Below are 26,376 nucleotides of genomic sequence, written 5' to 3'. Positions count from 1 at the left end.
TGCTTCAACAGGGTGTAAAATGCTGACATGTGGCTGAAACATCATCATGGGTACAGAGAGAGTGCAGGAGCTCCATCTCAATATTGTTTATACAGCTGTAGAGCGCCAGAAACAAATATAATAGTATATAATGTTACTGTTAAACTGCGTTTATGTGAATCCCTGTGACAAAACAAAGGAGAATTATTTGTATTTCAGACACAAATGGTTAATGGTAAATTATCCCTTTTACTTGTGTTTGTTCTCTTTAACCCCATTCTAGCAGTGACTCTTTGAAACTATTAAAGCTGGGCCAATGAGACTTCTTAATGGTTTTTATGTCCTGGGAGTGAACCTCACTAATCTGATTTACTTTGATTCATCAGCTGCAACACCCTTCATTTATGTGTCAGACCTTTTAGTGTTTGTCATTTTGGAACCTAGTTTGACCTGGGAAAAGCATTTTGATGTTAAAATGAACAAAACACTAAATAATTAAAACTCTGACTAAGTCATCAGTAATGAAAACCATCCTTGTCTGGTGTTTAGAGGTTACTGAAAGGATACAGAGGCAAAGTTTGAGAAGTCAGACAGGATGAGGACTGTCTTTGTGCCTGGATACTGTGGGTTTAAGCACATGAGCAGTCTGTGGTCCATTTCTCCTTGCGGGTCCCAGACTCTTCTCACACCAGAGGGATAAATAGAGGGGCGGAAAGCCAAGGGGGTCTGTAGTGCCACCGAGGTTTCAGGTGACAAGTATTCTGTGGATTTGTCCACAGGGCAGACAGAGAGCCACAAGGGCGAATGTCCCCTTGAACGCCCTGGAAAGTTTCCTGACCCAGAGGAGTGTTGCGTTACATTTTCCAATAGTTGCCTCTCGGACTCATCTCAGAACAGAGACGCCTTTGAATGTAGTTGTCGAGAATTGGGGAAGTCTGGATTCAGCCTTCCCCAAAGTAATCAGTCTAAAGTGTTAACAGGATTATGAAAAGAAGTAAAGCTGGTGGTATATTCTTTACATTTAATGCTGATCACCTGTGCCTGTTTTCCCTTTTACTGCAACACATTCACACAAACGATCATCATTTTCACTCACCTTGTATAACATGTTTTTTTTTTTTTTTTTTCAGTTTCCACCCACATTAGTTCCCAGAAACGTGAGCGAATAAACCACAGGGTAGAAATGTGTTCCTGTTTTTCTGTTCCAGCTTAAACAAATGCATTAAAGATACATTTGAAATTTGATATGAAACTTTTCTATTTTTACTGCTTCTCTTATTTTATTATTATTATTATTCTCTTTAATGCAGAGCAGACAAAATAATGAAGACAGCTTTAGTGGTAACAATATTATAACCAGTGATATTGTTCAAATGGTTAGTTTCTGTGACTCTAATTTGAAGCTTGGAAGAAAGAGAGATGCACTTCCTTGTACCTGACTTCATCCTTTTGTAATCTGCTCGTGTTATTTTTCAAAGTGTACTCAGGTGTGTACTTATCTTCTCGTACTTGTGTGTGTCTCCACTGCAGATGGTAAGTCACGCCCTCTCACTCCTGGATGGTCTCAGTGAATAAGCAGCTGCACAAAGGGAAAAGGATCTCAGCTCAGCCAGTAAATAAACCCTCTTCCTTCTAGACAGTGTGGGAGAAAGTGCCGCCGTGGTACCGGTGTGGCATCTCTGTAGACTGATAACCGGAGTGAAAGCAGTGTTGAGCGATCATCTTTCACTCTGAGCCACTCACCTTTCATGCTGTGTCTCCAGAGCCTGCTCTCAGGGCTGGACTGTCAGCGGGAGTGCAGAGAGACTCTCAGGTGGACTCGATCGACAGAGCTGCCGAGCACACAGGTGAAAAGCACCTTCACCGTGAGACTGAAGATGCACACATGATTGGAAAGTCATGCTATTATTTGGATGAATTTATACAGGATTAAGACTCACTGATTGACTTGTCATTGATTTTAATTGCTGCCCAGTGTGGTGGAAGCAGAGAGAATTGGTATTGATCCTTCTGCTTTATGAATTTTCATAACTCGGTGAGTGTGTCTGATTGGCAGGGGGAGCCAGCATGGCCAAGCCTCTGTTGAAGATACAACGCTATTTCTGCAGGAAACCCGTCCGATTCTTTTCCCTCATCCTCCTCTACCTGACTGCCGGGAGCCTTGTCTTCTTGCACTCTGGCTTTGTCGGGGACAGTGGCCCCGGAGCCAGAGGACGCCGGGGCTCTGTAGTAGCTGCAGAGATGGGCAGCCGGACTTCACCGTCAGATACTAGGGGGCTTGGCATCATGAGTAGAGTGTTTAAGGAGACGCACAGGTCTGGCCGGAGGTATGGCCCTCCATGGATGAAAAAGATCAGACAGGAGGGCCGGGAGAAGCTGAGCAGGGGGGAAGACTACACCAGCAACTGGAACCGTGCCCTTAAAGGACGCAATGCCAAAGACGTGGATGATGGAAGAGGTGAGTTAAAAGATTACATTCTTTTCTATAGTAGTGCAGTGATGTTAGTTTGAAGTGAGCAGCTTCTCTAATTCAACAAGAGTCTCACCAGATCTCCAATCAAAGTATAAAAGATATGATTTGGCTTTATTGCAGAGAATACTTCTAAAAATAAAAAGGACAGTAATACACTGCAATGCACACATGCAGATCAGTAAATTCTTAAATAGGAATTTACTGGGAGAATAATTGAGGAAATAATCACAATATGTGCCAACAACAGCAAAAATAATTGCAGTATTGCAACACTAATGACTATTCAGTGTGTAAATCTGAATTATTATTAGAACAATTACCATCACATTGTTTTGATTTATTCATTTATTCAATGAATTGTAAGAATTTAGCATTTTTAGAGTTTAATTTATCACGTACATGTGCTGGCAAACAATCACCAGTTTGATGACAGATATTTTCTTGCTGTAATTGGTGACATAGAAAATCTCCTGAGAGAATGAGATGATGATGATGGTGATGAAGTCTTTTCTCAGACTGAATCTGACACGGATCTCACCTTCTGTGCCGCAGTTTTGCTTTGTGCTGCTCAGCACATGTTCAGCCACGCAGCTTCAGCAAAATCATAACATCTAAATGACTACATAGTCACAGGATTAACTTTTTAAATCCGTATTTTTATAACCTGTGTAACTGGACAATCCCTTCACCAATGTTTACATATAAACTCCACAGAAGCATGAACAAAACACTGGAGTGAGCATGAGAAATGTCTGTCTGGACTTGACATATCAGACCTTGAATAGCAGGAATATCCTGCTTATTTATTTAATTACAAATGTTTAAATTAGATGATTAAAAGATATGATTGACTCCTCCCACAGTAAAGGTGATGTCTTAATGCTCACTTATTACTAATTACTGAATTTAAATGCTGTGACTGGTGAAGGTGGAGTAAAGTGAAGTTACTCTCCTGTTAAAGCTAAGTTATATAAGCATATATATTGCATGAAAAACCTAATCTGTAAACAAGTGTCAGATAAATGTAGTGGATTAAATTACTGGAAAAAATAAAGGACAAATACTACAAAATTGTTGTACAGAGTATGTTTAAGTATTCCATCAGCTAGAAATATTTAGTTCTGCAGTGATAAATATCTGGTTCAGATACTACTTTATTGTTTGGGGAGATTCAATTTATTGCATCTATAACATCTTAAAATACACACAGAATAATCATAAATAAATAAAAAAACTACTGTACTATTTCTATAATTTCACTGAGGTGGAGTGGGGTTCTTCTTTCCCCCAAGACTGCAGGCTAGCAGGTGGAGAATCTAAACTGCCCATAAATAAGAAAGATAAGAATAAGTGATGCTGCTCTGTCTGTGCCAGTACCATGGCCAAACTGATTTTAAACCACTCTGCTCTGCAGCAAACACTGTGAGCCTGGAGAAGACTGGACCAGGAGAGAAAATAAATAAATGATTCAGTTACAAAGGCTCTGAGTCACAGTACAGTATTGAAACCAGCTGTATGTTACAATGCAGCATATAAAGAAACTGTTTTTTTAACCAGTGCATTGTTTAATCCAAAGCTTGAAAAACAAACATGTTTACAATGTACATTTGAGATTTGGGTTATCTGATCAAATCAGTCTGGCTCAGTCCTCCCCGCCTCATCTAATCCCCGTCCCCACCGTCTCCTCTCTGAAACGCTAACCTCACAGAGCGGGATGATAGAGTAATTAAAGCTACTCATTATTTATTAGTTATTTATAGTTTCAAAGCAAATTTGCTTGCTCTCATTCATCCAGCACCACTCATTACGCTGCAGTCTTTATCATCTTGAGATTCCTGTTATGTTTGGGTTAAGGGACTCTTTTCACCCCACCTTTTACTGCAAATGCACCCGTTCTCTCTGGCTCTGAATTTCATTTGGAGGGTATATTGCAGCATAAGATGCAGACCACAGCACAGACAAACATTTACAGAGTGTGGTGCAATAGCACAGAAGCCTACTGTACTGAGTAAATTAAATATGAAACACTGTAGGAGTTAGTATGATTCAGCAGGTAGAAGCAGAAGATTGGTTGGTGTTAGCTAATAATATTATGGACATGTCAGTAACATACTTAGTTTCATTCTTTACCATCATGCTATGCTAAGCAGAAATACAACATTCAAAATGGAGCCACAACTTCATTTAAATCAGCATTTCCATTCATCATGAAACCGATTTTTATCCAGCTCAGCAATAGTGAGGAGGAGCTGAGTCCTGCAGCACGCCACATGACCTGACCATAACAATTAAAGTAATGCAGGGGACTAGGACTCTATGTTTCCCCCATTTAGCTATTATCAGAGGATCAGAGCACTGCACAGATGGTAAGAGGTTTGTTTTTTCAAAGGTACAGTAGATCCCATGCAGCATGGTTAAGCAGGAGGACAGTATTTCAACGAGAAGCAACAGACACTCACTGTGTTCCTCTGCGGAGGTTCACTGGAGCCCAGCCCCCACACACTTCTGAAAAATTCAAGAGATGCCTGCCACTACAGTTACAGGCCACTAGAAGGGGGTGTGTGGCTTTATAAATAAATAAAGATTCTGCCCCAGTTTGGAGTGGACTTCATGTGCTCTGTTGCTACACGGTGTGAGCTTGTGAAGGAGATACTGTTAGAGATAGTATTCAGTGCTGTCACGTATATGATGAAAAAGCTTTTTTCAAAGATGACTTTGACTGTTGTGTAGTATCTGAAGTGTCTTCACATGCTAGAAACATGCAACATCTATATCTGTGTAATTTATCTTTTAAAGTGTTGGCCTTTCTGAATACATGACAAACATATTTGTCTTTTTTTTCCAGCAAAATACATCGGTTGCTACGTTGACAACACCCAGAAAAGAGCACTGAGAGGAGTTTCCTTTTTTGACTACAAAAAAATGACTGTATTTCGTTGCCAGGACAACTGTGCAGAAAGGTATGATAAAAGCAAACCACAAAAGCATCCATTCATTATAAATCCACCTTTTTCTGTGATCATTTTCAGGCTGAGACTTAAGCGTTGAACTGATGTGAAAATCACTTATCCTGGTCATTAGAGCGTGCTTCTTATTTGGTGAAGCCAAAGTTAGATCTGATGATCAGTTATTGACCAACGCAGTCCTGTCACAGTGATGTACTCTGTGTATATTGGCCTGCAGTGCTCCTCCCTGAACCCCATCCAACCACGGCTGGATTAATGTGTTGCATGGCCTTGGGGCAAAAAGTGAACTGCCTCTGTTAATCTCCTATTCCTGTTGCACATATTGTTTTCCAAGATGGAATACCACCTGGTCCAACATTTGACCAAACACACGATTAAACACATACATTTATGAACCTGCAACATACCACAGTGAAATAATGGCACGATAACATAATAAAGAAGAACTCTGTGTAATGTCAACTGATATTCAGCTTTAATGCTGGACATGCACAAACAGAATTTCACTACTTGGAAAGTGGTTATGAGACAGGTTTCATCATCCACCATCATTAATGAAACTAAATAGATCTAAATATCCATAGAAATCCATCCTAGAGGAGTGGAGGATGTTATATCAGCATTTCCTCTCCCATATTGGTCATATACTGTAGCAGTATAGTATTTTTTTTTTGCATCTAAATTAGAGGGAGACTTGCTGACACACTCATACATTCATTTTAAACACTGGTTGTTATAATTCAACTTTTGGTTTTACTAACAACAGTAAATCTGCTCAGAATTCACTGTTTGCCTATTCATGGTTATAACATGGAAACCAAGGACATCTGAAGGACAACTCTCATCATCTCTCTTCTCATCTCCTCCATTTGTCTTCTGTCTCCTCACATCCTGCCTCTCTGCTGCCTCGCTACCTTCCTCTCACCTCTTTTTCCCTCCCTAAGGAATACCAGGCACAGCTCTATTCAATGCACTGCATTCCACCCATCACTGATTCACAGAGAGGAGAACATGAGCTGAGAAAGATGATAGTTTTCAGCCCTTTCCTTCTCCTGCTTCTTGCCTCCGCCTCCTCTCCCAGAGCAGCCAGTTAATAACAACAGACAAACAAATGAGGGGCAACAGCACATAGCGGCACACAGAGGTTTTTAGTTGATTGACAGCTCTGGGGATTTGTTCTGTGTGAGGGCTGTGTTAGATGTCTAATTGCATCCGAAAGGCCTCTTGGGAGTCAAATCCTCCATGAGCAGTAGAAAGGAGACAAGAGACCCTGTGTGATGGATTCAGTTACCAAGTATACTACACTCGTTTATATCTGGCTTTGCCTTAGAGCTTCACAGCATGTGTAAGTTCTCTCATCTCCAATCACCAAAAAGGGGGATGTTATTTCAGAGTAATGTTTGCAAGTGCCATCTTCACTTCACCATCCTCTGCGCATCATTTCTTTCTTTTTATTGATTACAGCTTATCCGGTTGCTCAGGCTGATACCTGCCTGCGAAGGATTTTTCCCACCTTAATTCGTTTGCTTTGGTCCGAATCAGTTGATGACTTTGTAACTTTGTATCAGTTTCTCTTCGGTTTGGTTTCGTTTCACACTGAGTAAAAATCCAAACGAACCAGAACACGTCACTTCAAACTACGTGAGAACATCCTCTCCTCTTATTGGTCAGATTGTTTCTGCCGCTGGAAATAAAAAGTAAATTAATGAAGAAGATAAAGTCTTGTTCTACTGTACGTTTGTGTGACAGGAGAGAGATGATTTAACTATAAATGTTAATGCAGATCGATCATCCCGTTCATTATTGTTCATTACGTTACATCGCTTGCAGAGTCATCAGACATGGTGTCTGTGAGACACTTCACCTCCTCACGTCTCCACGTTTGTCCTCCATTAATCAGACAGCATGTTTTTGTTGGACAAACGAAAGAAATTGGAATCTACACACTACCCAAAGTCCTCAAATCTCGAGATTCATAGCGTTTGGTCCCGTTTTGGTTCGGTACGCGTTCCCACCAGGAGGACCGCACCAGAGTTCGCTAGATGATGCGAATCGAGACCACCTCGTTTTGGGGGTCTCGGTGCGGTTGTTTTAGTGCGCACTCGAGTGCGATTACCGTGTTCACACCGGACAAAACGAACCGCACTAAGAGGGAAAACGAACTTGAGTGCGATTTAATCGAACTAAATCCTGTAGGTGTGAAAGCAACCTTAGTTCGATTAAATCGCACTCAAGTTCGTTTTCCCTCTTGGTTCGGTTCGTTTTGTCCGGTGTGAACACGGTAATCGCACTCGAGTGCGCAGCAAAACAACCGCACCGAGACCCCCAAAACGAGGTGGTCTCAATCCGCATCATCTAGCGAACTCTGGTTCGGTCCTCCTGGTGAGAACGCGTACCGAACCAAAACGGGACCAAACGCTATGAATCTCGTGTTTTGAGGACTTTGGGTAGTGTGTAGATTCACATTTCTTTCGTTTGTCCAACAAAAACATGCTGTCTGATTAATGACACATAATGACTGAATGACACTTCCTTTACTAATGATACTAATCCCTTTTCCCTTTTTTTTCGTCCAGAGGTTACATGTACGCAGGCCTGGAGTTTGGAGCTGAGTGTTACTGTGGTCACAAGATCCAAGCACCCAACGCCTCAGAGAGCGAATGCAACATGGAGTGTAAAGGAGAGAAGAGCAACCTGTGCGGTGGAGCCAACAGGCTGTCCATCTACAGGCTGGAGCTGAGCCAGGAGTCAGCACGCCGCTGTGAGTCTGACACTCTGTAACAACAAAATGTCCCCTGGGCTTCACAGTGCTATCGAGCAAACACGTTTGAAATCTGAATAATGTCCTCAAATGTCAATAAAAACATAATTTTGTTTTGTAAAATTTTTAATTATGTTAAAGTGAGAGTAAGACCTGAACAGAGCATACTGTTGAACTAACAGGCACCATGTTGCAGTTAGATTCAGAAATATAAGGCCACTCTATGTTTTGAGGGAATATATTTATTATTGTAGTATTTTGTAGACCAGCTGGCTGCGGTCACTACACCTGCTAATGGACAGAGGAAGTAAAGGAAGGAGGGGCTAATTATCAGAAGTGTTGAAGTGTAAAGTAATGTACTTTGGTACCTTTTGCAATGAGATTTAAGAAAGTCTCAGCCACAAAGTGAAGTAAACACCTTTTCTTTCTTCCTGTTTTCTCATTTGTTGTCTATTTCCTAGAAATTGACTGCAAATATTTGTAGACTTAGTATGTGGAAAGTGACTGCTGAATCTCGACGCTCCATTTCAGTGCTATTTGTTTATTATTTTCATTTCTGCTTTTTTTCCCTGTTTGCTGGAAAAGTGCAGAGTGTGCTCTGTTTTCACCCCTGACCCTAATTGCCATCATGTGAGCCCTACACAGAACATCAAAGAGGAAATGTAGGAAATGTGTTGAGGCAGCTGATTTGTGTTGCTCTTAGAAATAATTACAGACACATGATGAATGTTTTTAGTCAGTCAATATTTTCTGTTTATTCATTTTAGCCCGTCTGTTAGCGAAGCATAAAGATTATGCTTCATCTTCAGGATTAATCTCAGCTGTGTTTTTGCATCTATGATGATAAAAAAAACATTTGAGTTTGGTTTACAAAGCTGTGCCACATGTGAGGGCACAAACTGATGGTAACACAAAGAGGAGGCACTGGAGATATACTGCAGAGGAAGAAAGAAAACATGACATTAAAAATGCAACTTTTAGTCAGAGACAAAGGTCAAAAATACATAAAACATTCGACACACACACACACTTGGCTAGAGCCAATTTACAAGGTGTGTTACCTTGTTCTAAAGCCTCACAGCACTGATAGTTAATACTGGGAAAATAAAAACAGAGAGAAGCTCAGTAGTCCTAAAGAGGAAACATACAAATGCACAACTTCATTTACATATTTTATGTAGTGTTGAGCAAGCAAGTCGTCTTTATTATGCTGTCTGTCACAGCAGAAAGCTTTAAGTGTTTGGTTTCCTTCCTCAGTTATTAATGCTTAACAGTCTGTTACCAGTGGAGACAGTTTCATATGTTGACTCGTTGACAGCTTGAAGTAAATCTTTATTAGACGTAATGCACAGTAAGAAATACTACCAACCATAAATACAATAACCTCTCATTTTGTTTAGTTTGATTTATTTTTCTAAGCAGGCTGAAGGGTGAAAACCAATTGTTGCCTATTAGTCCTGTTAGTATGATTTAATTTACATGCAATAATAGCAATTTACCAGTAGCTGCAAAAGTAAAAAAAAAAAAAATACAATTGTGAAACCTCATCCTAAAGATAAACTGCTTTATAAACTCTGCTGAACTTATATACAGTCTATCCATCACAGTGAAGAGAGGATCTGGGGGTAAAGGTTATCATCATGCTGTAGAGATGTGAGTGTTGCATTGGTACAATCCACGGGCAGGTCATGACCTCATTAGACATTGGGAGAGTCCCGGTGGGCTCTTTTCACCAGGGGTCAGTGGACAGAGGCCAAGCTGGTAGAAGCAGTTTTTTTCATGTTGGTGAATAACATTTTGGTTTGTTCTGTCTGTTTCAGATGGCAGCGCCATTTTCAAAGGGTGTTTCCGCCGGCCAGACAATGTCACACTGGCACTTCCGTTCAGCGCTGTCATCCAAAACATGTCTGTGGACAAGTGTGTGGACATGTGCACGGAGAGGGTGAGAGGTCTTTCGATGTGTGCATTGAACAGCTGTGCATGTGAGTCTGTGTGCAGTGTATAATAGCACCTGTATTTTAGGAGAAATCACTGGCCGTCCTGGCTGGAGATCGATGTTACTGTGGCTTCCCAACATCCTTGTTCTCTCTTCATGAGCTGGAGGACGAGGAAATGTGTCTCCACCGCTGCCATGGGGAAGAGTTTGAGAGCTGCGGTAACGACGAGTACTTTGTAGTCTACCAGACGCAGGTTCAAGGTAAAAGTTTGGCGACAGTAACAGCAGTACGTTTACATTTACACTTAGTCATTTGGCAGATGCTTTTATTCAAAGCGACTTACAAGTGAGATACAAGGCAAGGAAAATATCAAAGACATGGAGAAAAACATTAAAGCAAAGTACCACAGGACAAAATGTTTCCATTTCATGAAATGCAAGTACAAGATGGGACAGATAGGATTTGTTTTTTAAGGAAGTTGTAGACATTCCACATTCAAATGATGGACATATCTAGTGTAAACCAGTGTAAATACCATAGACCACATTTACATGTTTGCATTGCATGAAGTGTGAAGAGCTTCATCTGCAGTACTTGTAAACCGGTAAATACTCAAAGAGTCAAAGCCTGCCTTTGCATCCACAGCACCCCTTGTTCTGTGAAACAAAGGTCATCAGGTCATCAGGCGGACATTTTTATGCCCTAGATTGCAAAAGTAACAGAACTCTCTATACATAAATAGAGACATATTTAAATGTACTTTTATTTATATTTTTTTTACCTATTTGATTTGTAAAAATGTTTACTTGGACACAAAATGGCTGTGTTTTGCTTCTCTCTTTTAATATTTGCAGACACTTAAATGTTTTTAGTTAGACATTATTCTGTGGATCCTCTGTGGACATTTTTATGGTCTGTCTGTTAGCAAAGCATAAAGATTATGCTTCATCGTCTCCTTAAACCCAGCTGTGTTTTTGCATCAATGATCTGTTATTTACTGCTCGAGGCTGTTTTGGTGATATATGTGTGGATGCTGCATATGCCAGAGTCAATGAAGCACAAAAAAAAAAAAAAAAGGCGGAAAAACTGATGGTAACACAAAGAGGAGGCACTGGAGATATACTGCAGAGGAAGAAAGAAAACATGACATTAAAAATGCAACTTTTAGTCAGAGACAAAGGTCAAAAATACATAAAACATTCGACACACACACACACTCGGCTAGAGCCAATTTACAAGGTGTGTTACCTTGTTCTAAAGCCTCACAGCACTGATAGTTAATACTGGGAAAATAAAAACGGAGACAAGCTCAGTAGTCCTGGTGAGGCAGCATGAATTTAAATAAGAAACATACAGATGCACAGCTTCATTTACATATTTTATGCTGTGTTGAGCAAGCAAGTTGTCTTTATTATGCTGTCTGTCATAGCAGAAAGCTTTAAGTGTTTGGTTTCCTTCCTCAGTTATTAATACTTAACAGTCTGTTACCAGTGGAGACACTTTTATATGTTTATTATGATGTGATGCACAGTGAAAAACACTTCAACCATGAATCACAAATCATGCTTTTTAAAAATCTAAAGTAAATTAAAGAAATTACAAATGTTACAGTTACATCATTACAGTTCAAAGGTTTGACGTCACACAGTAATTTTGTTGTTTTCCATTAAACATACATGTTTTCATTTGTGCTAACATAATTGCAAAAATGGTTTTCTACTAATCAATTAGCCTTTCAAACTGTTAAATTAAACACAACGTGTCACGTGAACACAGGGCATCCCTTTAAAAATAATGAGCTTCTGTAGAAACAGCACTTTTCAACTATGATAGTCAATTACAACATTAAGAACGTTTACCCTGTATTTCTCATTACATTAGATTAGATTAGATACTTAAGTCATCGCAGAGGGGAAATTCTAGTATTGCAGAAGTGTGGATGAAGTTTGTGCAGAATTATATATTTTTTCACTTTCTCATTCAGTATTAGTCAGTCTTGTAGTTCAGTACTTGTTGTTGTAGGAAGTTGATGAGCCAAGATGTAGCTTGGATCAGCAATAAAAAAACCCCCAGAAGTTTAGTGTCATGAAGAGGAAAAAAGCTGCAGAGGGAAGTGATACATGTTGATATATAACCCCATACAAACATTCTGGACAAGTACACTTACCACTTACACCATACTGACGTCAGGAAATTATTAAATGACTTGTGAGAAAGAGGAATAAGTCAAGCATGCACAACACAGAAAACCAGCAGAATGTGTCCTGTATTCTTTGCTTCATTATGTCCAGTGTTTCAACATAACTTTTTTCTTCATCTGCCTTATATTACAAAACTATGTTAATGAGGAGGAAGTGACTAAATGTCAGTATCTATTTGAAGCTCGACCGTGACAAATATTTAACTGAGTCATAGTTCACAGTCTTTCACCCAGCAGTGGGAAGCAATGTCACATCTCTTGTCCATGTTTATCACTGCAGACTCCTCAGTAATTCTATACATACAACAAATCAATATGTTGTGCTTCGTCAGATAACCGCTGCATGGACCGACACTTCCTCCCAACCCGTGGTAAGCAGCTTGTGGCCCTCGCCAGTTTCCCTGGAGCCGGCAACACCTGGGCTCGCCACCTCATAGAGCTCGCCACTGGCTTCTACACCGGCAGTTACTACTTTGATGGCTCCCTTTACAATAAAGGTTAGCTTCAGCGTTCATCTGACATGATTGACATGTGTTTACAGATGACTACTCCAGTTTATGAAGTATGTCCACTGTGGCATATCAATGTTTCACAGGATTTAAAGGGGAGAGGGACCACTGGCGGAGTGGGAGGACGATCTGCATTAAGACACATGAGAGTGGCAGGAAGGAGATCGAAGCCTTTGACTTGAGCATCCTCATGATTCGAAACCCCTACAAAGCCCTTATGGCAGAGTTTAACAGAAAATATGGTGGCCATATTGGATTTGCCTCCCAGGCCCACTGGAGAGGAAAAGGTGAGTCACTGAAATCTCTGGTTCAGACTATTCATGTTATATTTTACAGTATCTGTCACAAAACATCCTTCAGAATTAAGAAACCAAATATGAAACAAGCTGCTTTATACTATAATATAGTAATAATATAGCAATTAGATTAAATTACTTCATAGCACAGCAGCTGTATTAGCATCAAAATGTTATTCATGGGTTTAAATAATGATGATTCATGACTGATTCACGGTTTACCTGAGGAGGAGTTGGAACAGGCTGTGTCCACGGTGAGAGGGCTCAGCGGTGGGTTTCTCTCCCTGTGACCTGACTCTGGTATTGCACAGGTCCTGCATAGTAGGCAGGTTAGGACTAATGAGTTTTTCTGCAGTCCGGTGTAGCCTCTGCCCTTGGTGTGTGGTGGCGGAGCCACGTCAGACAGTGATAGATGTGCAGAGAACAGACTCAGTTGTTTCCGTGTAGAACTTGGACTGAGAGCGCTGAAGTCCACAAACAGGATTCTTGCATAAATCCCACTACATAAATGTCTTAGTCCAAGAACTGAGAAATGATCTGCAGTAATGCCGCATGATACAGAAACATAAACATAAAGCCAGGGCTCATTCAGTGGTTTTGACCTTATGAACCAGCCTGGCTGAGATTAAAGGTCTCAGCTTGGGGACTTTACAAAACCATTTCCATGAGATCAGTCACAATGTTAGGTTTTAAACTTGATGGTGTTTCGAGAAATAAGAAATGAAACAATTAACCAACCAACCACATCATGAGTTGTGTCACCAGCCAAAAACAGCCGCTTGTTCCTCAGTGCTAAAATTAAAGTAGGAAATATCCACTGGGTTTTATATTGTAAAGAGAAAAATATAAACATACATTAATGATGGAAATTCATAGAAATACCGAAGTGAAACACAGTCGCTGTTGCTAATATAGCTGCTCAGTATTATTATTCTGATAGTGAACTTGTTGGGGACATGGGAACAGAGGATTTGCTGGCTTTCTGCATAGACCATTTATATTACAGTGGATGTCCTGCATATAAAAATTATTCTCATGAAGTAAAGGATTAATATGACTTGATATTAACAGACTATATTAAGAAAGTGCTGCTCACATAAACATTACATCTGTGAAGATTTTAATGATTCCATTTCTATTATTATTTTTCACATCTTAGCTTGTACAGTGTCATCTTCCATTGTGCCACTATTTACTGATGTATCAGCACAATGTTAAATTTGTCTTGCGTCAACTTAACAACATTAAAAGAGGATATTTAAAAAGTCACAGTCTATGACATGGTTAAAGAACTGAAAGCTTTATTTCTGGTGTCTACGTCTGTAAAATCAGGGACACATTTTACACTCTTTGCTAAGATATTTTTATATTTCATGCATTTTTTGCTTTTCTCACGACGTCCACCCACTGAAGTGTGTCTCTGTAACCATGGCAACTGGTTTTGTCTTATCCGTGTATCGTCTCTCTGACTTACTGTGAGGTTTTAATCGATTTTTCCAGAAGCTGGATAGTTGCCGACCCAGCAGTTGTCTCTCTTTGTGAAAACATCAGCACATTCAGCCTGCCATTTACAATGAATGTTTATTCCTTGTGTTGGTGGGGAAATAACGCGATGACATCAGTACAGAGAAAGGCTTTCTGACAGCTGCCACTTTCAATACAGAGAGAGGCTCCAGTTTTGAGAGTCAGCATGCCATTGTGTTCAGGGGGCCCACATGTTTGATTTGATGCACTCACCTCAGCAGAGGGTGACTGTGGAGCTCAGTTGATGTTACAGACACTGATGACTTCCAGTGTGGCCCCATTAAGTCAACTCAGGGGCAAGTCTAACTTATTTCAGAGGACATGTCACTTTACTTACTTATCTGACAGGTTTAGTTAAGAATAAGGAGTTACATAATCTGCTTAATTTAGGTTTCTGCAGTCAGACCTCTGCTAACAAGACCCTAAATATCTCCACTTCTTTTGAAAGCCTCATAGGAAGGAAGTTTTTAAGCGTTTCTCTACAGCTGGTTATGTTTTTAGATGCAGTACCTATATAGAAATCAGCTCACCTCGCAGTAAGGTTTTCTCTCTTATTGGTTTTTAAGACAGCTCTGCTAATTCAGCAGGTTTTAAACTTTAACGGCAACCCCTACAAATATTACACATGCACTTAAATGCAGCACATATTCTGCCAGCTGCTGCTTTTATGGTCTAGTAGATTATCAGAGAGTAGAAGTTGCAAGCAAAGGATTTTTACTACATACCCTCCACAGTTCGACTGACAACCAAGGATTTTCATTTAACTGCCCAAATATGTCAAGAGTGATCTAAAGTAACCTGCCGTTGATTGCACCAGACCTTCCAAGTTAAAGGACGTCACTCCTTGGCTGTAAGGACTTTCATTTCTTCTTCCTACAGCCTCCTCATCGACTTAGTCATTTTGCATCTTTGCACAGGATCAGGTGACACCCTTCTCCTGCCAAAGTGTCAGGAAGAGCCTAAAAGTTCAAGGTGTTGACACCCTGACACATTTTAATTAAAGATCAGAGTGTGCAGCTATCAGACTACGAAAACTGATATTTTAGATAAGTAAAAGTCAACCTCTCTTACCCCTACTTAAAAAAACACTCTTTCTTACAACTTAAAAACATTTTGCTTTACAACTGTGGCTTTAATCCATAAGCTCTTACCTTCAAATGCATTTTGTTAGGATGGTACACAACTTTTACGAGAGGAGCAGACAACAATAATAAAGCTGGTACTTCAGTCTCTTTCTGTATGTCTTCACTGTCGTACTAAATTGTTTTAATATTATTTTCCTGCACCTCCTTTAACAGCAGCACAATTCTTTCCTGTTCCAGTTTACTTTCCTATTATTTCGTCTGTATTTAGATGTTTGTGTACTATATTCTATACTTCATACATAAGCTATCATGTTGTTCATTTCAGACATGACTTGCTAACTAATATTAAACATTTAATGCAAAGTAAACAGCAAAAAAGAAATAATAATGAATGATAAGTTTCTAAGTTTAGCTGATTCGACCATTTTCAGGTGTAAATCTTAAAAGTCTCTGGCTCCACTAATTCACTGTAGACTTTATAATTGAACCTTTATCTAAGTGGTTGGCCTGGATGTCTTTGTTAAATGATGTTGCGCTCTCATTTGTCCTGCAGAGTGGCCAGAGTTTGTGAAGAACTATGCCCCTTGGTGGGCGTCGCACACATTGGACTGGTTGAATTATGGGAAGAATGTCCACGTGGTCCACTTTGAGGACCTGAAGAGAGACCTGTTCTCCCATCTCAAAGGGATGGTCCAGTTTTTGGGTTTGAAGGTTTCTGAGGATCGTCTTCTCTGCGTCGAAGGCCAGAAGGACGGAAACTTTAAGCGATCAGGGCTACGAAAGCTTGAATACGACCCTTATACTTCTGAAATGAGGGCGAGCATCAATGAACTGATTAGAACAGTAGACACTGCCTTGAAGAAGAGAAACCTTTCTGGAGTTCCAGAGGAATATATGCCAAGATGATATATGTGATCCCTTTGTTTCCCTTTTTTTTACCTCCTGTTATAGGGCTGTTCTGTCAACAGACTCCGAACTATATTTTGTAGGATTATATGACTTAAATAGTTTTTTTTTCAATAATTTTTCTGTGAAGTAATTTTTCATTTAGGTTGAAGCTGTAGCGACAAGAAATCTTTACCCTCTGATTTCCATCTTTTATTCATCATTTTTCAGTTTGAAAAATTGAGCTTCAGCAGTGATCTATTGACAGAAGAGGGGGTTTTAACAGGGCAGGTTTGTTTTGCTCTATGCACATGTGCAATGTGGGCATGTGCACATGCCTTAACATAAAGAAGGTACAATAGCTGTGACCACAGAGAGGGTCATATGACTGTGCTGTGTGACTTGTTGCCAGTGAGAACACATGACCTAAAAGATATAACACAATACCACAGAGGCTGCTGTACGTGTTTATTTTGCGCAGAACTAAAAAAAAACTATAAGGAAACAAAACAAATTTTGCTGCTGTCGTCACAGTAACAGAACAGTACTATTTTCTAAATCAACTTTACAGAAAACTGTAAAACATTTAGCCCTTTGTTGGAGGGGAAATGCAATATGCAGGCTTTAACTACCTGATTGTGATACTGTGTTTGCAAGTTTGTAAGTTACTGAAGAGGAATGCTTCTTTATAAAGAAGAGGTAAATCGCTCAGTTCTCAGCTCCTCGAATTCAAGAAGATGAATAATCCCTCTTGAAGGCACTGACTCAAGGAGAGAAGGGAATTTATCTCTACGGCATTTATTTATCTGTGGTCTGCAGAGCACATGTTGAATAATTTGGTTGTGAATATGTTTTCTTAATACTGGGCTTGATGCAGAAATCCAAAAAGCACCTCCCTGTGCAACTCTTACCCCAAAGATCAGTGAGGAATTAGGCATTAAACTTATGTTGTAGATCTGAGATTACCTTCAGTACTAGGAAACATTGCAGGCTGATACTGAATGTGATTTTCTTTTTCTTTTCTTTTCTTTTTTTTTTTTTGCTTTGTTGTGAGAGAAGCTATGAAACAGGTAAAGCTGGTGATAATTTAGTTCTTAAAAAAATCTCCCATAAAGTGAAAAGTTCAGCTCAGATTTGAAAAGCAGCACGTCTTTTAACAGTACTCAATGTGCTATGCCATATGCTTAAAAACATTATTAAATATATAAATATGTGAATACATGAAAAAACACTGGTGACTGAGCCAGAAAACATGAACTGACTTCCATTTTCAGTATAATATAAATATATTTTTATAGTGTGTGTACTGATATGTCAAAAATATTTGTATTGCAACAAGCAAACTGGAGAATATGTTTCTATTTTTAACACATGCTTTAAACTTTATTGGCTCTTGTTTTCATCGACAAGCAGGCACTTTCTGAACATAGGTGTCACATTTGAATGTATTTTCTAAGGAATGAATGTAATGTGATAAGGCCCAATAAATGAGGACATTAAAATAGTCAATGTGGTTTTCTGTTTTCACAAATGCTTTCACATGAAATGTTGACATTAAGATGTCTGAATCTGGATCTGTCAGGCTGAATCAAAGTGACTGGGGCTGAATAAAAGTGTTAGAGAATCAAGATTCTGATTCTCTAATAATATACAGTTACCACTGTATACAGTTGTTTATGGTGCTGTTTGCATGACTATAGTAAGACACCCTCAAAATATACACACTACTAAACAAATATGGCCATACTTGAAGCTGTGACAGTGATAATATGCTGTTTTTAGCAGGTAGCTTTAATGTTTAATAGCATGCTTGCTAATTGTACTAAATACAAAGTAGCAGAGCTCAATAGTGGGAAGGTTTTTATATATACTACATGTAACAACTGGCTAGAAACCAGGAGTACAGTACGTATTTTAACTTCTGCGATAAATTTCCCCCTTTAGAAATTCAAATTGGAAAGTGAAAGGTTATATTGCTTCCAATGTCATATGATGACCTGATGAGCATAAGTCAATGTTTACTCTAATTTAAGCTCTGTTTTGGTCTCTACCAACATCTCTTTCTTTGGCTGTAGAACTCTCCACCCTGTTCACCAGCTATAGTTTCAAATCGTGTCAGCCATTGGTGCTACTTTTTTTACTAGCTCAGCTGCTTGCTTTGGCTCAAAACAAGGTAAGCATAGTCAGATTTTGTGTTTGAGTGATTCTTTTCATACTAAGACATAAATTACAAACAAAAAAAATATTAAGTAATGCTGCTTTAATCACTCACTGCTCGTGTTTGGTGTGTTTGTACTTGGTTCTTTCCTCTGTCCTTTACTGTTTCAACATAAAAAAACACCTAATGCTCTTGATTCCTGTTTCTAAGAAAGCTAAAGCTTTTACAAAGATGTGGAGTTTAAACTTTCAATTCTGCCCGTGGAGATGTTGCACCATTTTACATTTTTTAAGATGTGTAATGAGAAAATATTTCATCTTGTTTTCAAGCTCTTTCACAGTGAGGTCACATATAGTCATAAGGGTGTTATCATTGCACAGAGGTGTCAGATTTACACCAACCATGAAATGTTGATGCTTTATGCTTCTTGAATGCAAAAAAAAAAAAAAAAAAAAAAAATGAAAACATGATTAAAAAAACAAACAGACAAAACAAATCATTACTTCATTTAGGTGAATGCCTTAATACATAAATTACATCAAATCAAAACTTAGGAAAAGAAAAGATTGAACCATTAATCCAATTTATTATTATTTAGTATTATTTCATCCATGAAATAACAACAATACAGCACATTTTATCAGCTGTTATGTAATATCAAGTTTGTGTGGGGTAACTGATGATCGTGATTTTAGAATTGTGGTACAAGTTTTCCCCAAGATATATTCATGTTACACAATACACACAACAATTAGTATGCAATTTAGTATGCAGAACTTGGAGAGCTCTTTTATGTTCTCTATTTCTGAAAAATAATGTAGCCACTCAGCCGCAGACATACAAACTTTGGTGCTGTACACCACTTGAGTAACCCTAATGCAACGTGCCCACTGCAACAAAAACAACAATTTGCAAACAGGAAACCTCTGTTTCTGGGTAGAGGGTCAGTTGAAGTTTCTTTGCACAACAAGAAATGCCAATAGTCAGTTCTTGTCTCATGATTGTTCATTCTCACATTACACATTATTTTATACCTTGACAGCAAATCATAACAATCAAATCTAATATACAATGATAATATACTCCTTGTATTTTACAGTCCATATTTTACAACCAAAAATCAACTGTGCTGTGGTTAAGTCTGAATTCAAAACTTCAAAAATGCTGTTCTGAAAACCTCTGACTGATGTCACCTACTCCGCAACGCAACATGAGCTAATTACATATTTACATTTACATTTACATTGCCAACAATAGAAAAGTCAGTGAATCATGAAAAGGATTCATGAGTGCATTCTGCAAACACAGGCATCAATTATATTATATGTTAATGAATCACATATTTCAGTGCACTGAAAGGAACAGGTCTGAAGTTATGTCTAAATGTGTGTAGAAGCTCTTCCATCCATGGAGCTGGATCTGGACAGGTATCGGCTGATGGTCCGACCTTCCTCCCCCATCGCGTTCTCCATCTTTGAGAGCACAGAGCTCCTGAACTTGTGCTTGAAGTCACTGCCTATGAAAACGTACAACACTGGGTTGAGGAAGCTGTTTGCCGATGCCACTGAAGTGCCTATTTGGAGTCCAACTTTCAAAATACTGTGGTGTTGTTCATTTAACTCGAGTAAAATGAACACATGGTAGGGCAGCCAACAGATGAAGAACGCAGCAACAAGTGCAGCCATCACTTTGAATGGTTTGGAGGATTTTGTCATGCTGTTGGTGCAAAGTTTGGACATGATGATAGAGTAGCAGATGATGATCATGACGAAAGGGACAACAAACCCCGCAAGGAAACGGCTCAGGGCAATTATTTGGTGATCTTGGCGTTCTAGATATTTATTGTAGCAGGTCGTCTTCCCCAGGTGACTGTCAGCTACTCGAAAGATCAAAGAGGGAATGCTCAGAGCGATGGCAATAAACCAGGCCACCACTACAACTACAGTGGCTTTTTTCACAGTGCGCTGGTTCTGAGCCCAAACTGGAAGCATCACTGAGACACAGCGGTCGACACTGATGATGACCAGGATGAAGATGCTACTGAACATGTTGACAAACATCACGAAGGAGACAAACTTGCACAGAAACGTGCCAAAGATCCAGTCTTCCATCACCATGCTGACAATATTGAACGGGAGAAAGACACAGAAGACAAAGTCAGAGATCGCAAGGCTCAGATACCAGGTGGTGTTGACTGTCCTCTTCATCTTGAAGCCAGAGATCCAGATGACCAATCCATTTCCAAAGAAGCCCAGCAGAAAAATGATCACACTGACCACCAGCAACGACACACACAAGACATGATTAAAACATGTCGGTTTGTGCTGGAAAACCGGCTCCTCAACTGGACTGAAATTTCCTTCAGTGTAGTTATAATCTACATTTTCATCATAATCAATATAATCCATTTTGCATTCAGGAGCGAGGATTTCTGTGGGTAAAAAGTATAATTCTGTAAGTTTTAAGTATAATCTTTTATCATTTTTAATTTTGTAACAAATCTCATTTCAAGTGAAATATTCTTGACTATAAATATTCACGCGTATAATCACTGAACTGTATCATACCTGCTGAACAGACTTTCCACTGATGTTGACTTGTAGGTGTCAAGAGCCGAGTGTGCACAAAGTCAAACTGTTTCCTTTAGATGTGTTAGTAGCACAGCCCACGATCATCTGACCGAGTGCTGTCTCAACACTTCATCCCCAAGACTTTCAGTACTGCATTTTGAGGTCTTGCACGTTATTTGTATTATAAATAACTTTAGCCAATGTTAATGTTTCCCATTTAACAAATCACTTAGAGCAGACTGGCCCGAATTAGACAATAAACTAATTTTCATTAGAATTTTCAACCCCAGCTTTTTTACACAGATGTTTTTACCAACACGAACAAGAAGCAACAGCTGTTGTAAACACAGGTCAGAGAACAGCTCTGACTAAATCTGCTCTCTGGTCGTTCCGCTTCATGGAGACAATCACAATCACAGATAAAGCCAATTAAAATTACAATTTTCTGTGATTTCTCTGACAACAAGGAAGCAGAAACAAGAACAGGGGGCAGGAAGAAGAAACACAGATGTTGCCCAATTTAGGTAAGATTTGAAAAAGTTTTCATGTGAGTAAGGAGGACGGTGTTAATCCTAAACAGAACAACCAGAATGTGAAGAGTTCATTGAAATGTCTATTTTTATAATTTTGTTGATGATAAAAGGTATTTATGATAAAGTCACATCAGAGGTTGTTATTAATCTGGCACATTAACTCAGTATTTGCAGTTAATTAGACTCCATTTTGATCATTATGCACAGATTGATAGCATTTAGCCTCCTAACCAGGAGGCCACTTACAATACAGAGTGGATGAGAATATCTCAGAGGGACGCAGCTATGACAGCAGAGTTAATCTACTCTTAACACCTTTGTTACATGGTTTCTATGAACATTTAATCACAATTGTATGAGTTTGAGTTTCCACATTATGCTATTGTTTTCCTTTTGTGTGCTGTAAGTATACAATAGATTGAGCACATTCAAAACGCACATTAACAGGTAAATTCACTCTAACTGCAGCTCTGTTCAACACTCAGGAATCCCACAGAAAAGATAATTGTTTTTCTTTTGAGTGTCTTAATTTTATCTTGATTATAATAATTAACAAGCAATTACACAACATGTCTGAGAGATAAATGTATGCAGGTAACTCTCAAACCACATGCAGCGCACCAATAAATTAGGAAATATTTTAGCTTGCCTACCTGACCTATTTAGATGCGTTTCAATGAAATCACTTTCACCAGGGAGGACACACAAACCTGCCGCTGCCCTGCAGATTAGATTTCCTAATAAAGGCACACACACACACACAATAATCAGGTATAAACTTCCTCTAGGAAATGTAGGTTTCACGGATTATATCCAGAACATGTTTGGTGCTTGCTCAAATAATGTGTTTTCAATAGGATTCATAATTAAAACTGCAATTGCAGCACTACATATGTTGTTTATTTGATTCATTATGAAAGTCAAGGTTCAGTAGATCCATACTGACATTAAATTCACAGCTGTCTCTCATCTATTCTGCATTACAACAAACACACTGCAAGAGTGTTTTTTTTTGTCCTGTGTAAACTGAATGTATGACATCAGTGAAACCCTCAGTTCAGCAGAGTGGAACGGTAAAACTATGGAGGATGTCCTTCAACAAATCAGTTCATACACTTTCAATAATCCTGACGGGGCATTGTTGAAACTCAAACTGTGCTGCACTTTCTTCTATACTCTATGTGTCTAAAAACAAAACTGAGGACAAACAAAGCATAAAGTGCACTGATACCCCCACAAAGTGGGATACATGAAGTGAGCATTCGTGTGGGGTTTGTGAATGTACTAATAAATTTGTACGTTGGGAAAATCCACACTGGAGAAAAATCCAAACTTCAAATCCTGTTAAAGCCTTCGGCTAATTTCCCAACTTCGAACCTTTGAATAATGAATCTTTTAAACATTTTATAGCAAATGTTGTAGAATAGAGCAAGTACTTAACATCACATACGATACAGTAACAACTGTATACACACACACACAGACACACACAAATTTGATTTCTGATTCACTGTAACTTCTCTCTTGTTTTGTGAATTATATGCATGTTTTGCATGCTTTTTTTTTCAAACATTTTCTTTTAAGTGATGCTTTCTGTAACATTCAGTCTGTTTCCAGGCTTTCAGCTAATGCTTTCCAGAGATAGTTCACTGAGCAATAACTGCTCTGTAACAGGAAATGCACATGACCCAGGTGGGTGCTCTCCACAGCCATCACTCTGAACATAGTAATACTACAGTAATCCATTTATTTAGCTTTACCAATCAAAGTATAGTTCACAAACTGTAATATTCATCTGTAGGGGAAATATATGCAATAAACCAACAAGCTTTGCTTTGACAGTCAGAGCATATAGAAGTATAATACATTGGTGTGTCCTCATTTGTGAAACTCTCCTGTAAGAAATACTTCTGGATACAATCAGCCACTCTATTTTTTAAGCCTGCAAGAAGCCACTGAACACCTCTTTCCACAATCAGGGCCAGTCTCTCTCTTTCTCCTCCCTGCAGTTTAAGTGAGGGTCCTCCGCTGCAGGGTGTCAGGCTCCACTTTTGTCTGCTGGTGTGCCTTTTATATTGTACTTTAAAGTAACCTGCGCATTATTGTAACATTTGTGTCTTCTGCTTGAAACCCATTATATAGATTAAAGTCCAGCAACAGTCAGCAGCATAAATCTGCTTACCTAAAATCCACCTCCACAGCATTGAATAAAATGGGTCAAGCCTATGAATCAAAGTATCAGAAATAGAGGGTAATCATGTGTTGAAATGATCTGTAGAACAAAACAGCGGTATTAACCTAAGGAAATGATTTCACGTCATTGCAATGTTTGAAGGAGCAGCAAAGGAAGATTTGCTCTAGTAGAGTGAAACAATCCACAGAAAAAATAAATGTTTTAAATTTTTAGTTTGGCTTCGTATTATTTCACTTGCACCCAGGTGTACTGTCAAACACTGGAAATCGAAATTAAACTCATAAAGTAGTAGTAGACCAAAAACAAAAATCTGATCTGATCTTCATCTAAGTCAAGACTATTAATAAATATAATGTGCCTAAAATAATAACTGTTCTGATCAGGTCTTTATTTAGAACAACCATAAAAATCTCACAGTGCGAGTGGAAGAAGTATGTGAACCCTTTCAATAATTTTTAATACCTCAAAAGAGCTAATTGGAGTCAGGTGTTAGTATAGGTTCAGAAGATTAGCTTGGAGGTGTGAACTAGAGCTACTTCAACTGACAAAAAACATTTGAATTTGCATTGCACAAGATAAGACAACGCTTACGTGAGCCACGCCTCACCAAAAGGAGCTTTCAGAGGATCTATGATTAAGAATTGTTGATTTACATAAAGCTGGAAAGGGTTACAAAGTGACTTCGTAGACTTTAGAAACTCACCAGTCTACAGTTAGACAACAATCTACAAATGGAGACACTTTGGATCTGTGACTACTCTAACAAGAAGTGGGCGACCAGTCAAAATGACCCCAAGAGCTAAACAAATACTAATGAAGTAAATGAGCAACCCCGAGTGACAGCGAAAGATTTAAAGGCATCATTGGAACTGGCTAATACCTGTGTTCATAAGTCTACAGTAGGTAAAACATTAAACAAGCAGGGTGTCTATGGGAGGGCACCACGAAGGAAGCTGCTCCTTCTTAAAAAGAACATTGCTAAACCAGTTATCACTTTTTCCACTATCACTATGAGGTTTTTATGGTTTTTCTCCATAAAGACATTTATTTTGTGTTATGAATTTATGCACATTATATTTATTAACACGCTTGAATGAAGCGATGAAGATCAGTTCAGATTTTATGACAAATTAATGCAGAAAACCATGAAATTCCAAAAGCTTCACATACTTTTTCTTGACACTGTGTATGAGGTTAATCACATTTCTTTTAATAACTACATATGATAAGCATATAACCCATATAATGTGCAGCATATATAACATAAAACCAGTTTATTTTATGTTACTGACAACAAGTGAAACATTTTATAAGACATATATATATATATATATATATGTATGTATATGCATATATATATATGTATACATGTATATACATAGGTACAAGAAAAACGTTTTGCCTTTATTGAAATGCTGCACATCAATGTACTGTGTGCAGAGTATCACATCCCAAAATAAATATTCTACACTGAAGTATTAGTCAGAAAAACTAGCTTTTAGATTGAGAAATCAAACTAATAGGATAGAGCAGAAATACCATAATTCATGTAGCTCTGAAAATCCAATATGACCCTGAATCCTTGGATTTATGGGACCATCTGTGCTGCTTTTAACCATCCAGACAGATCCTGTGGCACTGAAAAAGTCTACTACTACTACTCTAATCCTCAACATGACCCTGGCTCATGATCAGGGGATTCCTGCTTGTAATCAAAGTGTCATAACTGTAGTTGATTCTGGTTTCAGATTGTGTACCAGCTAGATAATAGTAATCGGTCCAAAAGCGACTCTTGGTAACACAACTCTTAAATGCTAGTATGTTTATTATTCATCTGAAAGATTTAGAGAAACTGGGTTGAGGCCAATCTGTTTAAAGAGTTTACAACTGTGAGCTGGAATAATAAAGCTCTGACACCAGACCTTTGACGTCCAAGACTTGCAAATGTGAAACAGGAGATAAATGAGGGGAAAAGATTATTGACATTGCATGTCCTTAACTATGTTTCTTCTCTCTCCTGTAGTTGTGCTTCCTCCTCTCTGTACTTTTCTGCAGGTATCCTTGGCCTCGAGCTGTATATCTCCAGAATCCAGTTGTTTTTGCTGCTTGTTGTTGTTTTTTGTTGCCTGCTGTTCTTTTCTCCTCTTTTCACTCACCCCAACCGGTCAAGGCAAATGGCCGCTCACCATGAACCTGGTTCTGCTGGAGGTTTCTTCCTCTAAGTGTCCTTTGAGTTTTTCCTCTCCACTGTTGCCTAATAGGATTGTTGGGTTTTCTATGCAACTTTCTATACAATTATACTTTAC

General features: G+C 38.8%; 2 protein-coding genes across 3 annotated transcripts in view; one reads left to right on the top strand and one right to left on the bottom strand.

Moving 5' to 3' along the window:
* wscd2 (WSC domain containing 2) overlaps positions 1–19,920 on the top strand; it is a 34,491-nt gene extending 14,571 nt beyond the window's left edge. The window contains exons 2-10 of one of the 2 annotated variants that reach the window (XM_026342866.1): positions 1,510–1,826; positions 2,036–2,437; positions 5,298–5,412; positions 7,995–8,179; positions 10,000–10,121; positions 10,202–10,376; positions 12,649–12,813; positions 12,912–13,112; positions 16,284–19,920. In XM_026342866.1, the coding sequence (XP_026198651.1) occupies positions 2,047–2,437; positions 5,298–5,412; positions 7,995–8,179; positions 10,000–10,121; positions 10,202–10,376; positions 12,649–12,813; positions 12,912–13,112; positions 16,284–16,636 (1,707 nt within the window). In that variant the 5' untranslated portion in view covers positions 1,510–1,826; positions 2,036–2,046 and the 3' untranslated portion in view covers positions 16,637–19,920. Of the gene's footprint in view, positions 1–1,509; positions 2,438–5,297; positions 5,413–7,994; positions 8,180–9,999; positions 10,122–10,201; positions 10,377–12,648; positions 12,814–12,911; positions 13,113–16,283 lie in introns of both variants that reach the window. The other variant, XM_026342867.1, reaches the window with a different exon arrangement.
* Positions 19,343–21,456, bottom strand: cmklr1 (chemokine-like receptor 1). Its single transcript, XM_026342868.1, has 2 exons — positions 21,341–21,456; positions 19,343–21,204 (listed from the first exon to the last, which is right to left on the bottom strand). Exon 2 carries the CDS (start codon positions 21,179–21,181, stop codon positions 20,153–20,155), a length of 1,029 nt encoding a protein of 342 aa, XP_026198653.1. The 5' UTR covers positions 21,182–21,204; positions 21,341–21,456; the 3' UTR covers positions 19,343–20,152.
* Positions 21,457–26,376: the final 4,920 nt, after the last annotated feature.

This window comes from Anabas testudineus, chromosome 9, assembly GCF_900324465.2.
Source record: "Anabas testudineus chromosome 9, fAnaTes1.2, whole genome shotgun sequence".
Classification (NCBI taxonomy): Eukaryota; Metazoa; Chordata; class Actinopteri; order Anabantiformes; family Anabantidae; genus Anabas; species Anabas testudineus.
Note: the sequence above shows the minus strand (reverse complement) of the source record. Positions and strands in the feature narration are given on the sequence as shown.